General features: G+C 41.1%; 1 protein-coding gene across 3 annotated transcripts in view; it reads right to left on the minus strand.

Moving 5' to 3' along the window:
* The window catches only part of LOC124128430 (ATP-binding cassette sub-family C member 4-like), a 150,474-nt gene that overhangs the window by 125,209 nt on the left and 7,534 nt on the right, over positions 1 to 17,731 (minus strand). For all 3 annotated transcript variants that reach the window (XM_048391894.1, XM_048391896.1, XM_048391895.1), the window contains exon 3: positions 6,164 to 6,284. In XM_048391894.1, coding sequence (XP_048247851.1) covers positions 6,164 to 6,284 — 121 coding nt within the window. The remainder of the gene's footprint in view (positions 1 to 6,163; positions 6,285 to 17,731) is intronic.

Genomic DNA, 17,731 nt, shown 5'->3' on the forward strand with positions numbered 1-17,731 from the left:
TTTCAGTAAGCAATTCACCAACATCACAGACCTACTGCTGAGGTTCAGGAATGGATGTTTCAGTAGGCAATTCACCAACATCACATACCTGCTGCTATGAGGTTCAGGAATGACGTGTTTCAGTAAGCAATTCACCAACATCACAGACCCACTGCTATGAGGTTCAGGAATGGATGTTTCAGTAAGCAATTCACCAACATCACAGACCTACTGCTGAGGTTCAGGAATGGATGTTTCAGTAAGCAATTCACCAACATCACAGACCTACTGCTGAGGTTCAGGAATGGATGTTTCAGTAGGCAATTCACCAACATCACATACCTGCTGCTATGAGGTTCAGGAATGACGTGTTTCAGTAAGCAATTCACCAACATCACAGACCCACTGCTATGAGGTTCAGGAATGGATGTTTCAGTAAGCAATTCACCAACATCACAGACCTACTGCTATGAGGTTCAGGAATGAGGTGTTTCAGTAAGCAATTCACCAACATCACATACCTACTGCTATGAGGTTCAGGAATGGATGTTTCAGCAAGCAATTCACCAACATCACATACCTACTGCTATGAGGTTCAGGAATGAGGTGTTTCAGCAAGCAATTCACCAACATCACAGACCCACTGCTATGAGGTTCAGGAATGAGGTGTTTCAGCAAGCAATTCACCAACATCACATACCTACTGCTATGAGGTTCAGGAATGACGTGTTTCAGCAAGCAATTCACCAACATCACAGACCTACTGCTATGAGGTTCAGGAATGAGGTGTTTCAGTAAGCAATTCACCAACATCACAGACCTACTGCTATGAGGTTCAGGAATGAGATGTTTCAGTAAGCAATTCACCAACATCACAGACCCACTGCTATGAGGTTCAGGAATGAGGTGTTTCAGGAAACAATTCGCCAACATCACATAATAAATTATACAAACTGATATTATCGCAATACCTTAACACCTACTCATATTTTACTGTTTTGTTTATAAGTAATTTCATTTGTAAAATTTAGTAAGAACTGCCACCATCAAAACTAATATATGTAACTGAAGCCATGTTGTTGGCTGTGTGTGGCAATAAGTGCTCTTGGTGCACAGCAGCTCCTGTTTGTGGAAGCGTGTGTGGTAGCCGCAGCTGGTCTTGTTACTGCCATCTGTACAAGCGACATATTCATTTGGCAATGTACTGCAATGTATCTACAATTCCAATAGTCACATCTACTAAGGCAATGAGTGAGTGAGTGAGTGAGTTTGGTTTAACGCCACTTTTAACAATATTCCAGTTATATCGCAGCGTGTCAGCTTAATGTGGGAGGAAAGCCCGAAGTGATGCAGGTCTCAGACGTTTACCACTTCGGTGAAACCCACGAGCACGGGTATGGTGCTGACAAACCTAGAAACATAATTGGGGCGAACCGGGATTCGAACCCACAATCATAGGTTTCTGGCGTGCCCAAGGGACGCAACTCTGCACAGCGAATCGCGGCGCCTTAGACGACTGGGCCACCCGTGCCCCCTACTAAGGCAATGATAAAATACTCTGTAAGTATCAATACAAAACCCTATGTGGTGTTTCAGCATTTAGTTTTACTTTCTGCTGAAGTTGTTTGTTTGCTGTTTAACGCCGCACTCAGCAATATTGCAGCTATATGACGGCGGTTGGTTAGGTGAAATGGGTTTTAACGTTGCATTCAAGATTATTGCACTCAAATAGTGACGTGTAAGGGTGTGTGGTATTATCGGTATATCAGTAAATTGAGGTTCATTCTTTCCCATAGTATAACAATATCATTTTTTCATGCTCGATATATCGGCTGATTTTAAATAGTGATTTTTATGATGTGTTCATTGTCACATACTTGCGAAATGCCTTCGCTGCATCCAAAGTCCAAAGATGATTATGTATTTATTGAATGAGTAAACATTGTGTTGTACCAGCATCTCGTTTTGTTCCGTTTATGAACTTCAATTCATACCTTAATGTATCAGATTGCTCCAGAATTCAAAATTCATAATTATACAATATGTCATGATACGTATCGCAATACGGCCTTGTGCACAGCAAAATATTGTGATAACCGCCAATACCCATCCCTAGTGACGTGCATACATGTGTATATGTGTGAGAGAATTAGTTTTAGCACAAAGCTCTGCAAGTTCACTGCATTCAGACCTCCTGTGTATTTCACAACTTTCATGAACCTTTACTTCCTGGAGTCTAAAACATTGGCAGCCAGTTCTAAAAGAATTCAGCTTTCCACATTTGCATGACAGTGCATCAAACTTTCTGTTTCTTTATAATGAAGTCAATCCCTACTGTTTGCCCAGCTATTTCTAAAGGAATAAGTTTTCACTTTCTTCTCGACGTCATTACTGATGCTACTAGGAGTAGGACAGTCTCTTGTTACATTTAGAAACGTTTGTGTTGGCAGTTTCACTGACAGGTCTATGAGTGAGTGAGTGAGTACGGTTTTACGCCGCTTTTAGCAATATTCCAGCAATATCACGGCGGGGGTCACCAGAAATGGGCTTCATACATTGTACCCAATTCGGGAATCAAACCCTGGTCTTCGGCATGATGAGCGAACGCTTTAACCACTAGGCTATTCGACCACCCCGACAGGGCTATAAACAATCCTATGGCTGTCACTGACAGCAGGCAATTCTTTATCAGCAGAACGAGAGGTATATTCTGGCCAGCTCCACTATGCACAGTCCTGCTCACATGGAAGAATGTTTTGAGACATAGCTGACATTTTCATTCATAAATATCTTTTCTTTTCCGTATGACAGTGAGAAAATCTGTCAGCAAATTCAACTTGTCCACCATTATGAGTAACACACTAGCCAGTGACCACTACCCTGCAGGCGATTGAGTGCACATAACCAAACCCCTTACCAAAGCCCTTACCAGAGACGTACGACACTGCGACCTCTCTGATGTTCCATGAAACGTGAAAAGATCGTTGACATAGCATGTGGTCTTCGTAACTCATTTATGGGCATGAGAACAGATTTGGTCACATTTTTAACGTCCAGTAATTTATCTTAACCTGATACACACAAAAGGAGTAGACATTATTTACAGGAAAGTCATAAAACTAAAACTGCAGCCATGCACTTGTGGTGGGAAATGTTACCTGCACTGGGCGCAACCTGGCACTAGCTGCACTAGCAATGTTTTACCTGCACTGGTGCAACTTGGATATAGTGAAATCGGTTCCTAGCCATGTGTGAGGAATATGTTTAGTGAAGAATGAAATTGTTCTGATTGGCATGATTGGTCTGAGTGGTATGATTGTTCTGAGTGGTATGATTGGCATGATTGCTCTGATTGTTCTGATTGTTCTGAGTGGTATGATTGTTCTGAGTGGTATAATTGGTCTGAGTGGTATGATTGTTCTGAGTGGTATGATTGGTCTGAGTGGTATGATTGTTCTGATTGGCATGATTGTTCTGAGTGGTATGATTGTTCTGAGTAGTATGATTGTTCTGAGTGGTATGATTGTTCTGAGTGGTGTGATTGTTCTGAGAGGTATGATTGGTCTGAGTGGTATGATTGTTCTGAGTGGTATGATTGGCATGATTGTTCTGATTGGCATGATTGTTCTGAGTGGTATGATTGGCATGATTGTTCTGAGTGGTATGATTGTTCTGAGTGGTATGATTGTTCTGAGTGGTATGATTGGTCTGAGTGGTATGATTGGTCTGAGTGGTATGATTGTTCTGAGTGGTATGATTTTTCTGAGTGGTATGATTGTTCTGAGTGGTGTGATTGGCATGATTGTTCTGATTGGCATGATTGTTCTGAGTGGTATGACTAGTATGATTGTTCTGAGAGGTATGATTGTTCTGAGTGGTATGATTGTTCTGAGTGGTGTGATTGGCATGATTGTTCTGATTGGCATGATTGTTCTGAGTGGTATGACTAGTATGATTGTTCTGAGTGGTATGATTGTTCTGAGTGGAATGATTGGCATGACTGTTCTGAGTGGAATGATTGGCATGACTGTTCTGAGTGGTATGATTGGCATGATTGGCGTAATTGGTATGATTGGCATAATTGGTATGACTGGCATAATTGGTATGACTGGCATAATTGGTATGATTGGCATGATTGTTCTGATTGGCATGATTGGTCTGAGTGGTATGATTGTTCTGAGTGGAATGATTGGCTTGACTGTTCTGAGTGGTATGATTGGCATGATTGGCGTAATTGGTATGATTGGTATGATTGGCATAATTGGTATGATTGGCATAATTGGTATGACTGGCATAATTGGTATGATTGGCATGATTGTTCTGAGTGGAATGATTGGTCTGAGTGGTATGATTGTTCTGAGTGGAATGATTGGCATGACTGTTCTGAGTGGTATGATTGGCGTAATTGGTATGATTGGCATAATTGGTATAATTGGCATAATTGGTATGACTGGCATAATTGGTATGACTGGCATAATTGGTATGACTGGCATAATTGGTATGATTGGTATGATTGGCATTATTGGTATGATTGGCATAATTGGTATGACTGGCATAATTGGTATGATTGGCATGATTGTTCTGAGTGGAATGATTGGTCTGAGTGGTATGATTGTTCTGAGTGGAATGATTGGCATGACTGTTCTGAGTGGTATGATTGGCGTAATTGGTATGATTGGCATAATTGGTATGACTGGCATAATTGGTATGATTGTTGTGATTGGTATGATTGGTATGTTGGCATGATTGGTATGATGGGTGTGACTGGTGTGACTGGTATGATTAGCATGATTGGTATGATTGGCATGATTGGAATTCTTGGTATGATTGGCATGATTGGTGTGACTGGTATGACTGGTATGACTGGCATGATTGGCTTGATTGGTATGATTGGTGTGATTGGCATGTTTGGTATGATTGGTACGATTGGTGTGATTGGTGTGATTGATTTGATTGGCATGATTGATGTGATTGGCATGATTGGTATGATTGATGTGATTGGCATGATTGGTATGATTGGTGTGATTGGCATGATTGGTGTTATTGGCATGTTTGGTACGATTGGTATGATTGGTATGACTGGTGTGATTGGTATGACTGGCATGATTTGTATGATTGGTATGATTGGCATAATTGGTATGACTGGCATAATTGGTATGACTGGCATAATTGGTATGATTGGCATGATTGTTGTGATTGGTATGATTGGTATGTTGGCATGATTGGTATGATGGGTGTGACTGGTGTGACTAGCATGATTGGTATGATTGGCATGATTGGAATGCTTGGTATGATTGGCATGATTGGTGTGACTGGTATGACTGGTATGACTGGCATGATTGGCTTGATTGGTATGATTGGCATGTTTGGTACGATTGGTACGATTGGTACGATTGGTGTGATTGGTGTGATTGATGTGATTGGCATGATTGATGTGATTGGCATGATTGGTATGATTGATGTGATTGGCATGATTGGTATGATTGGTGTGATTGGCATGTTTGGTACGATTGGTATGATTGGTATGACTGGTGTGATTGGTATGACTGGCATGATTTGTATGATTGGTATGATTGGCATGATTGGAATGTTGAAAAGATAAAAGAGAACATTTCTTCTCTGCCAGTCTCACATGCCTGCAGTTTAATGTATTGCATGCAAATGTCGTGGACTCTCTTTATGTGTCATACATGGACAAACAGGCACGTTAACAAAATACTGCATAATCATCACTCCCACACCTGTGACAATGAACTCAAATATTCTAGTCATATATCACTGAAGTCCTGTTGTCACTTATTTATTACCTACGAGGGCAAACATATCCGGGGTCATAAAAATCATATGTGCCCTAAAGTCATATCACATCACGAGACAAGACGAGAATTATTGTTTCTGCATCTGGACGGCTTTGTTGACGTCATTTGATTCTTTAAAAACTTATCTGGAGCCCTGATAGTAACTTTAAAATTATAAAACCTTTTAATGCTTCTGTTTTCTGTTAAAGATATATGTAATACACACAAGAAATTACAGACTTATTTGGAGGCACTTATATAGACTACAAGCACTCTGGTCTAGAAGCTGGGAAGGGGAGCTGATTGGCCAGATGCGTAACGTGGTGAAAACAGTACTATACTCTCATCCAAATGTTGGTGATCCACACAGACTACAAGCTACTCACCTCTATGAAGACAATGATTCCCAACAGCATGTACTGTACACCAAAACATCGTGCTAGGGCTCGCATCAAACTGGGCTTCTTTCCTGTTTCTTTCTGTTTCTTTATCTCTTTCTTCCATTCACTGAAAACAAGACAAGAGTGAGTGAGTGAGTGAGTGAGTGAGTGAGTGAGTGAGTGAGTGAGGGTGGGTGGGTGGGTGGGTGGGTGGGAGGGAGGGTGGGTGGGTGGGTGGGTGAGTGAGTGAGTGAGTGAGTGAGAGAGAGAGAGGGAGGGAGGGAGGGAGGGAGGGAGGGAGGGAGGGTGGGTGGGTGAGTGAGTGAGTGAGAGAGAGAGAGAGAGTGAGTGAGTGAGTGAGAGAGAGAGAGAGAGAGAGAGAGAGAGTGAGTGAGTGAGTGAGTGAGAGAGAGAGAGAGAGAGAGAGAGTGAGTGAGTGAGTGAGTGAGTGAGTGAGAGAGAGAGAGTGAGTGAGTGAGTGAGTGAGAGAGAGAGAGAGAGAGAGAGTGAGTGAGTGAGTGAGTGAGAGAGAGAGAGAGAGAGAGAGAGAGAGAGAGTGAGTGAGTGAGTGAGTGAGTGAGTGAGTGAGTATGGTGGAGTTTTTACCACTAGGGTACCCGATCGCCCCAACAAGACAAGAGGCAAGACAAGATTTATTCAGTCATTAGGCCTCCAGCCCATAATGCCATAATGTATACCGTATTCGATGAAATAGCGCCTAGGGCGCTCTCAAAATTAGAAATAGGGGGCTCTTATTGGAATGGTATTTTGGCAAAAAAACAGAGTTGAAAGATAGATTTCGTGGTTTATGCTGACAGCCTGAAATGTTTATATACGACAGATATGTTTTTCCAGTATTTCATTGCCCATAAGGGTGCATATAACACACGAGTGCGTATTATATACGCAACGAACATTACAGATACGCTACAAAAATAAAACTTGTGCGTATCATCAAAATATTGTGAAGTAACCCTGCATATTCAATTAGCAAATGATTAGCAAATCAGCAACTTATTTTGAAATTATATACGGACATTCCGTCAACCTTGCCAGTTACATCATGATCATTTGCCAGCACACTTTCTTGTGGAAGTATCGCGGTATTTTTGAGTCCCATAAAGCTCTCGAACCCACACGACACCAGTTTGCAGGGACTAGATGAATAGTGTTTTTAAATATTTAACTAAAATACCCACATGTGTAAAAACTAGAGAGTAACAGAAATTTGAATACCCAGATAGAATTACTGATACCCAATGATTTTTAAATGCATGGGTAAAATACCCACAACACCAAAAGCTTATCTGGAGCTCTGAATAATCGAGTCTGGACCAGACAATCCAGTGATTGATATCATGAGCATCGATCCACGCAATTGGGATCGATGACATGCATTAACCAAGTCAGAAGCCTGACCGCCCGATCCCGTAAGTCGCTTCTTACGACAAGCATAGTTGCCTTTTACGCCTTTTTAGACCTATTCTAACCCAAATCTTCACAGGTCATGTATTATATTATTAACAATGTCACATATATGTAGAGGTGAAGACCTATTCTACCCCGGATCGTCACACGTCTAGGGGTTGTTATATATAGACTGCACCTCAATGCTAACATCTCTACCTGACTGTGCATTGTAATTTTGATAATTACAACAAATTCATGTCTCCATTGGTTCATTTTAGACATGTTACAAATCAACCAGTATGTGAACATATTAATTGCATGTAACAGGCCTGTTCATGCAGAGTGAGCCTTTGATAGAAAAACGGAAACCAGCATGTAGTGAGTGAGTGAGTTTGGTTTAACGCTACATTTAACAGTATTCCAGTTATATCGCGGCGTGTCAGCTTAATGTGGGAGGAAAGCCCGAAATGATGCAGGTCTCAGACGTTTACCACTTCGGTGAAACCCACGAGCACGGGTATGGTGCTGACAAACCTAGAAACATAATCGGGGCGAACCGGGATTCACACCCTCAACCATAGGTTTCTGGCGTGCCCAAGGGATGCAACTCTGCACAGCGAATCGCGGCGCCTCAGACGACTGGGCCACCCGTGCTCCCGAAACCAGCATGTAAGCTATAATGAGTGTAATGAATAGATGCTCTTTTTTATGAGGACCTGTGAAGATCCGGGGTAGAATGCGTCTTCAGCAACGCTTGCTTGCCGTAAAAAGCGACTATGCTTGTCGTAAGAGGCGACTAACGGGATCGGGTGGTCAGGCTAGCTGACTTGGTTGATGCATGTCATCGATTCTAATTGTGTGGATCAATGCTCATGATATCAATCACTGAATTGTTTGGCCAGGTGCATGAAACAGCAAGTCCATATAATGCTATAAGGATCAGCTGGCCAGTGGCACCAGCAGTCAGCATATTCCAGTCAGATTGTCTGTATCACAATATCATCATGATCATCATCATCACAGCCATATTACATGACAGACAGGCAGACAGAATCATTACAATTTCTTAAATTCTGACAAGTGAATGAAGACAAAAAATGCAATTTTTTTCCAAAATGTATTGCCAGTAATTTAAACTAGATATTGAGTTTGCTGCCTGTTTTGGCACACATACAACAAATTGAAATTCTTATTAAAATTTTTCTCTAGGCACGATATGGCTGAAATATTGCCGATGTGATGTTAAATTTTAACTCAAACACTCTTATTGAAAATCATTCATTTTAAATTTTTATTTTAAATTTTAAATGATTGCACTCTTCAGGCCCCAACACAAATGTTATATCTCGAAATGAGATGCTAGTCATGATACAATAGTGTGAACTATTCAAACATCTGCCGCAATAAAGTGTGGAGGGTTCAGGCAGTGTGGCGGAAATATTCATTACAGTGAATGTAATTGAAGGAAAATACACAAATTAGATATTATAAATACAATATCCATGTGATGTTTTCAATGTTAGTGTATACTTGCCTGTGCCAATGAAAGTTTGATCATTCTTTTTCAATATGAAAATTCTGTTTCACACACATTAACCAGATTGGTTGGTTTGTTGTTTAACGCCACACTTAGCAATATTCCAGCTGTATGACAGCGGCCTGTAAATCATCGACAAGCATAGTCCCCTTTAACAGCAAGCATGGGATGCTGAATACCTATTCTACCCCGGATCTTCAATGCTTGTGTAATATATTAACAACAATGTAAAACATATATAGATGTGAAGACGTATTCTGCCCTGGATCTTTACGTTAACAGGATGAGGCAGATTTTCCTTCAAGGAAATAAGGGTCAGAAAAAAGAGTTTTCATGTTCTTGATCAGGGCTGTTGGCTCATAATAGGCCTATCAACATGGGCAGGTCTTATCTAAGTTGGTCCTGTATGAATTACATACTTACCCCAGGACATGCATTCAAAACCCATGTTGACAAACAACAATCTGAATGTGTAAAAGGCTCACTTAACAAGCATTAAGTTAGTGACTCACAGCTTAGCTGAATGTTGGCCATGTTTTAAATAGGTTACGCATTCACATGTCTGGAGTCTTATCGCTGAAAAGGTTAGTTAGTCTGTGCATTAAACTATCCACTTCAATGATAAGACACGGGGTGGTCTTGCGCCATAATACATAGCAACTCCATTCTGAAGTTTAAAATACTGTGGAATAAACTTCTATCATTCTTTTCTGAACTGAAATAGGACACGTTTAACTCTACAACGTATCCGATATAGGTGTAATGACCAATATGGTTAAGTCCTGAGGTTATAAAGTGTACCTGGCTGAGATTAAGAAAACCAGAACACACACGTCAGCTCTCAGCTGCTCTACTTCCACAGGAGGAACCATGTCATGATACCAGTCAAAACAGCTCCACTGGTTAATCATGCATGTCATAAAAGAAGACAAAAATGGGGCATTAAAAATCAGTTTTTAGCGAACTACATGTCATCATGCTGTAATAACTTTGGAATTTCATAATTGTTTTAACCACTGGTCCGCGTGACACAACTGCATTCATTGACTCATTGTAAACAATAATGCAACAACACATTCTCCAGTTGAAGGAGCCCAGAGTGGAGTGAGTGAGTGAGTACGGTTTTACGCTGCTTTTAGCAATATTCCAGAAATATCAAGAAGGGGGACACCAGAAATGGGCTTCACACATTGTACCCATGTCGGGAATCGAACCTGGGTCTTCGACGTGATGAGCGCACACTTTAACCACTGGGCTACCCGACCGCCCCAGGAGCCCAGAGTCTATGACTTGTCTACAGGCAGAAACAAATGTGGCCACCCATGAGATCAGGGACCTGATGGATGAAAAATCTCGTTTTGACTTCTTATCTTATTTTGAAACTACAGTATCTTAGGACCACAAAAATATAATTCATAAGCTTCAATTCATATTTATTATTGGCATCTGGCATCAAACATTGCGACTCATTTTCTGCAAAGTCCCCTTTTCAGACTTATAACTGTTTATGTAATGATTGCAGGTTTTAGATGTGATGTAATTGAGAGAGTGAGTGAGTGAGTACGGTTTTACGCCGCTTTTAGCAATATTCCAGCAATATCACGGTGGGGGACACCAGAAATGGGCTTCACACATTGTACCAATGTCGGGAATCGAACCCGGGTCTACGGCGTGATGAGCGAACGCTTTAACCACTAGGCTACCCGACCCTTTAATTGAGAGAAGACGTGTGCTGGAATGTTTTGAAATAATGTTTTTATTACATTACAAACTAACAAGAGAAAAACAAGATAATTTTATACAGTTCGCACACATGGCGAGTTATACCGAAGTAAGTTGACGTCAAACGTCCTTCCTGATGACGTCACAACACAATATTATCCTAGCACCTATAACGTACCTTTTCTACTAGTGGGTCACATATATATGTTTCTATTTCAGGAAAGTTTGAATAACTTTGGTATGCAACCATTCATAAACAATTTGAATTTGTTTCAGTATCGTCACAATTGTTGATGGTAGCCAATGAACTTAGTCTGACACTCTCTACTACTGAAGAGACAGATAAATTAAGCAAATGATTTATCTTGGATTTTAAACATGTTTAACTAAATTCTCATGGTTGGCACATTGGGAAAAAACATTTATGTCCAAAATTGGGAATTTTTTGTAAGTTTCTCATTTTCATACATTTCAACTTCAAGTCAGCCTTCGAAACAGACGCTAGTCTACTAGCCCGAGGCTACTAACAGAGCTCCTGGTAACTTTTTGAGCAATTGAGTTTTTACTCTAGGGTTTCTATTTTAATTGGGTTATTTCATTTTTTATTGGGTATAACCAATATTTTTTCCCTCATCTATTCATCACTCTATTGGGTTTTTCCCAAAATTACCTAAGTGAACATTTAAAGATATAAAAAAAAAAGGAAATAATGTCTTAGATGTATAGAACTGTTCTAAATATATAGTCTTGACTCAAAGTAACTTGGCTTGTAATTGTGTTTCGGAAATTCGCTCCATTGTACGCATGCTGAAAAAGCTTCATTGGGTATTTACTGTTTTTATACATTTGAGTTTTTCACTAAATGCATGTGTTTCTGAACGCAAGTTAATTGAGAGGAATTGGGTTATGAATATTTGGAGGGGGGGGAGGGGGGGGGGGGGGATATTTTATGTATATACGCTGCATATCTGTAGCTCTGTACTAAATTGTGATGAGGACAGCTCTGAACATCCAATGATAGTAGTCATCATTGACTGGTAGCATTGAAGGGCAATAACCGTGATAATTGCCATAAGTCCTCTTGACAAGTCGGAAAAAACCCAATGAATTTCTAAGGCTATAGAAGTCAATATAATAACATCAAACACATCATACTTGCAAAGTCAAAGTCATTAATTTATTTATTTATTTATTAATTTTTTTCCATTTTTTTTTAGAATAAATGCTCAAGGTAGGTTAGTATATGATCATCAATGTCAGAATAATGTGACATAATCATGATAAATACTGGAGGGCTTCACTACCATGTAGTCATTGTCACAAGGCGAGATCTTGTTCTGGACAATTTTCAAAATTCAAAAATTAGGGAGAAAAACAATTCACTTGTCACTCGGGTAAATAACACAAAGCGAACTATGAAATCTATAAGAGTGAGTGAGTGAGTTTGATTTTACGCCGCTTTTAGCATTATTCCAGCAATATCAAGGCGGGGGACACCAGAAATGGGCTTCACACATTCTACCCATGTCTTTGGCGTGACAAGCGAACGCTTTAACCACTAGGCTACCCGACCGCCCCGAAATCTATAAGATATAGGAGTAACAATTGTCAAAGCGCAAGATTATGAGCGTGTGAGGGAGTCAGTTTAGAGCTAAACTTACTATGTTTTCAATGTACAGCTAGATTACCTGTGACATAAATTCAGTCAAATTAAATTTGGAATAGAACCAGCAGCCAGCTGTTTCAGTCAGAGGTGGTTATTGTGATTAGAAACCTCTGACTGACCAATCAGAATTGTGTATTTTTCAACATTATCCATCAAGCCTGCTGTATTGGGCCATGTGACACAGTTTCTGCTTATCTAGCTGTACGTGTTGTCTTCCTTCTGAAAGGTCGTCATCGACCACTTCATAAACACTTCATGTACTTGACATCTGATAGTAATAACTTTTGAGATATAAAATCAGAGCTGCAATGATCATTTTCCACAGCTTCACATCCTTCTGTTTTAGGGTATGTATGGGGCAAGGTATGAGTGAACGGTGGTGTTACCTTGTAGGAAGCATTGTCCACAGATCAGCTTCACATCCTTCTGTTTAAGTGTATGTACGGGGCAAGGTATGAGTGAACGGTGGTGTTACCTTGTAGGAAGCATTGTCCACAGATCAGCTTCACATCCTTCTGTTTAAAGCTATGTACAGGGCAAGGTATGAGTGAATGGTGGTGTTACCTTGTAGGAAGCATTGTCCACAGATCAGCTTCACATCCTTCTGTTTTAGGGTATGTATGGGGCAAGGTATGAGTGAACGGTGGTGTTACCTTGTAGGAAGCATTGTCCACAGATCAGCTTCACATCCTTCTGTTTAAGGGTATGTACGGGGCAAGGTATGAGTGAACGGTGGTGTTACCTTGTAGGAAGCATTGTCCACAGATCAGCTTCACATCCTTCTGTTTAAAGCTATGTACAGGGCAAGGTATGAGTGAATGGTGGTGTTACCTTGTAGGAAGCATTGTCCACAGATCAGCTTCACATCCTTCTGTTTTAGGGTATGTACGGGGCAAGGTATGAGTGAACAGGGGTGTTACCTTGTAGGAAGCATTGTCCACAGATCAGCTTCACATCCTTCTGTTTAAGGGTATGTACAGGGCAAGGTATGAGTGAACAGTGGTGTAACCTTGTAGGAAGCATTGTCCACAGATCAGCTTCACATCCTTCTGTTTAAGGGTATGTACGGGGCAAGGTATGAGTGAACAGGGGTGTTACCTTGTAGGAAGCATTGTCCACAGATCAGCTTCACATCCTTCTGTTTAAGGGTATGTACGGGGCAAGGTATGAGTGAACGGGGGTGTTATCTTGTAGGAAGCATTGTCCACAGATCAGCTTCACATCCTTCTGTTTAAGGGTATGTACGGCGCAAGGTATGAGTGAACGGGGGTGATACCTTGTAGGAAGCATTGGCCACAGATCAGCTTCTCATCATTCTGTTTAAGGGTATGTATGGGGCAAGGTATGAGTGAACAGGGGTTTTACCTTGTAGGAAGCATTGTCCACAGATCAGCTTCACATCCTTCTGTTTAAGGGTATGTACAGGGCAAGGTATGAGTGAACAGTGGTGTAACCTTGTAGGAAGCATTGTCCACAGATCAGCTTCACATCCTTCTGTTTAAGGGTATGTACGGGGCAAGGTGTGAGTGAAGGGGGTGTTATCTTGTAGGAAGCATTGTCCACAGATCAGCTTCACATCCTTCTGTTTAAGGGTATGTACGGCGCAAGGTATGAGTGAACGGGGGTGATACCTTGTAGGAAGCATTGGCCACAGATCAGCTTCTCATCATTCTGTTTAAGGGTATGTATGGGGCAAGGTATGAGTGAACAGGGGTTTTACCTTGTAGGAAGCATTGTCCACAGATCAGCTTCACATCCTTCTGTTTAAGGGTATGTACAGGGCAAGGTATGAGTGAACAGTGGTGTAACCTTGTAGGAAGCATTGTCCACAGATCAGCTTCACATCCTTCTGTTTAAGGGTATGTACGGGGCAAGGTATGAGTGAACAGGGGTGTAACCTTGTAGGAAGCATTGTCCACAGATCAGCTTCACATCCTTCTGTTTAAGGATATGTACGGGGCAAGGTATGAGTGAACGGCGGTGTTACCTTGTAGGAAGCATTGTCCACAGATCAGCTTTACATCCTTCTGTTTAAGTGTATGTACGGGGCAAGGTATGAGTGAACGGGGGTGTTACCTTGTATGAAGCATTGTCCACAGATCAGCTTTACATCCTACAGATTAAATTGGGGTCAGATAGTCATGCCAGTTTGTTTTCTTTTCTTAGGGAGTGTTACGCAGACAATGTACTTGTTCAAATGATGGCTAACGACCACTTAATGACAATATTTGGGTCAGACCATTTTGCTGACATCTTTTGGCATGACGCGGACGGGGATCGAACACCAGACCTTCTGCTCTCCAGGATGACGCTCCACCACTAGACAATGGAGGCGGTCAGTTCGATATTAAACTTCTAAATGCTACTCAAACATCATTGCAATGTATTTCGTCATGTTTGGCAAGAGAGATAACACAAGCATGTTAACCTGGCAGGCAGGTACAGGGTCACTTAATCTGGTGGTCCTCGGACAGGGAAATAACTGTCCTGTAAAACGCCTCATATCTCAAGTACACGCGAGCTGTCGCAGGGGATTAGTTACAATGATATAGGACCCCAAAATGCATTTCCGTATCTCGAGGGCAGTGTGAAATACAGTCAGCACGTCCAAACACATTGTCTCAATTCGGGTCTAATTTTTCGGCAGAATTTTTATAACCATCAGTGCCCTGGGGCACACTTAAAGGAAATCACACATAACACCTGCACTCTCTAATACTGTTCTCTGCCAACATGAAGCAGTGGAGAGTTGAAACTGGTGTAAAGTAAGTTCTGAAAGGCATTTAGAAGTGATTCACATTAGCAGTGAGTGAGTGAGTGAGTGAGTCCTGTGACTATAGTGAGTGAGTGACTATAGTGAGTGACTATAGTGAGTGACTATAGTGAGTGAGTGAGTGAGTCCTGTGACTATAGTGAGTGAGTGAGTGAGTGAGTGAGTGAGTGAGTGAGTGAGTGTGGTTTTATGTCGCTTTTAACACTATTCCAGCAATATCACGACAGGGGACACCAGAAATGGGCTTTACACATAGCACCCATGTCGGGAATCGAACCCGGGTCTTCGGCGTGACAAGCGAACGCTTTAACCACTAGGCTACCCGACCGCCCCTTATACACATAAGGAAGAGAATTTATAGATGTCAACTTCTTTATTAAGAGGAATAATGTTTGGGAGTATATGCTTACTCCATCAGGTGAATGAAAGGCAGAGAGCATATATATATATTTACATGTAAGAACAAAAGTAATAAGATATCAAAAGGTGGAAACTTAACAAGCGAAGCCAAGTAATTGGCGCTGATAGGTGATTAGCAATAGACAATGGAAGCCAACACTTTACAGTAATTAGCGCTGATAGTTATGGACAACTGGAAGTCAGGACTTAATTATCACTGATAGGTAATTTTGCTGATCGCCTATCAACGCCAATTATCTGTTGGCTTTCCTTGTTAAGTTTCCATCTTTTGCTATCTTATTACAGTAAACTACGGTTATAACGAACACGCTTATAACGAACTGACGGATATAACAAACTTACTTTTTGGTCCCGACTACTTGCTGTAGTCATGCTGTATATGTACTTATAACGAACTACGGTTATAACGAACTAAAATTAGTAGTCCCATTGAGTTCGTTATAACCGTAGTTTACTGTACTTTTGTTGTTCTTATGCGTACATATGTATGCTCTATGCCTCATGGCATTTATTCACCTAAAAATTAAGAGTGAGTGAGTGAGTGAGTGAGGTTTTACGCCGCTTTTAGCAATATTCCAGCAATATCACGGCGGGGGACACCAGAAATGGGCTTCACACATTGTACCCATGTCGGGAATCGAACCTGGGTCTTCGGCGTGACGAGCTAACGCTTTAACCACTAGGCTACCCGACCGCCCCTAAAAATTAAGGAGTAAGAATACTCCAAAACGTTGTATTCCTCATAATAAAGAATTGGCATCCATAAATTCTCTTCCTAATGGTGTAAAGTAATATACTTATGCCTCGTGTTATATACACTCATAAAAAGAAGTAAAAGAACACTTAATCACGTTTCTGTGACTATAGTAAATCTGTCATGGCTGGTGGGTATACCAACAGTCTTCCTAGGATTTAGTAGATAGGTTGGTGAGACAATGAGTGTCTTTTTATCATGAGATGTGCCAGATAAAACCCACACAATGATAGCCAGAGGCCATCCGGTTCTCTCTCACTTCACCCTACCACATGTGGCCTTCAGCTAAGGAGAAAAGTTGAGTTTGTTTTTCAAGGACAGTGTTTCAAGGTTTAATATCAACGGTATCAGGTGCGGTGAGGTGAAATTGGGTTTAACTTCGCGTCCAAGATTATTCCACTTACATAGTGACATGCATGCACGTGTGTGTGTGTGTGGCTGCTTGTACTAGTCTGGGCTGATGCCGATTTATAGTGCTAGCCCACTGAGATACCATGCCGCAGTTTAACATGAATACCCCACTCAGACACAGTATACTGACTCCGACCCGACCAGTCCTTGTTTTAGGCCCTTAATGCCGAGCGCCAGACAGGGTAACAACAAGTACCATCTATCAACGGTATCAGTGAGTGAGTGAGTTTGGTTTTATGCCGCTTTTAGCAATATTCCAGCAATATCACGGCGGGGGACACCAGAAATGGGCTTCACACATTGTACCCATGTCGGGAATCGAACCCGGGTCTTCGGTGTGACGAGCGAACGCTTTAACCACTAGGCTACCCGACCGCCCCATCAACGGTATCAAGAAAGTACACCTGACAATACAATATATAATTTGCATTCCCATGTATTGATTTATGTACTTCTACTAGATGACTCATGACATCCCTCTAATGATGATGTTGCAACGTGACACAGTGTTCCTGCTGGCTTTTGAAACTGCCAATCCTAGTGGACAGGCAACTCTAAAAATCCCCACTAATTTTTGTCAGTACCAACTTTCAACAAATAAAAAAATCGTATAAAAATTACCTGGTTTTAATTCCCTCAACATCATGTTCAATGCAATGACGTTGTCTCTGAAGTAACTTAGTTAGATCTACACGTCATTCACACAAAGTCCAGTCATGAATTGCTTTTTTTAATAAATATTTCAGGTGTAAGTTGCTAAAAATAAATATTTAACCTCGAAGCAAGGCAAAATGTTTTTTCCTTGCACTAAAATAGACAAAGGGAAACCCTGATGATGACAGACAAGCTGACATTGTTCGAAAAAATATACTTACATGAAT

The sequence above is a fragment of the Haliotis rufescens genome, unplaced genomic scaffold (assembly GCF_023055435.1).
Source record: "Haliotis rufescens isolate VD_foot unplaced genomic scaffold, xgHalRufe1.0.p SCAF_101, whole genome shotgun sequence".
Classification (NCBI taxonomy): domain Eukaryota; kingdom Metazoa; phylum Mollusca; class Gastropoda; order Lepetellida; family Haliotidae; genus Haliotis; species Haliotis rufescens.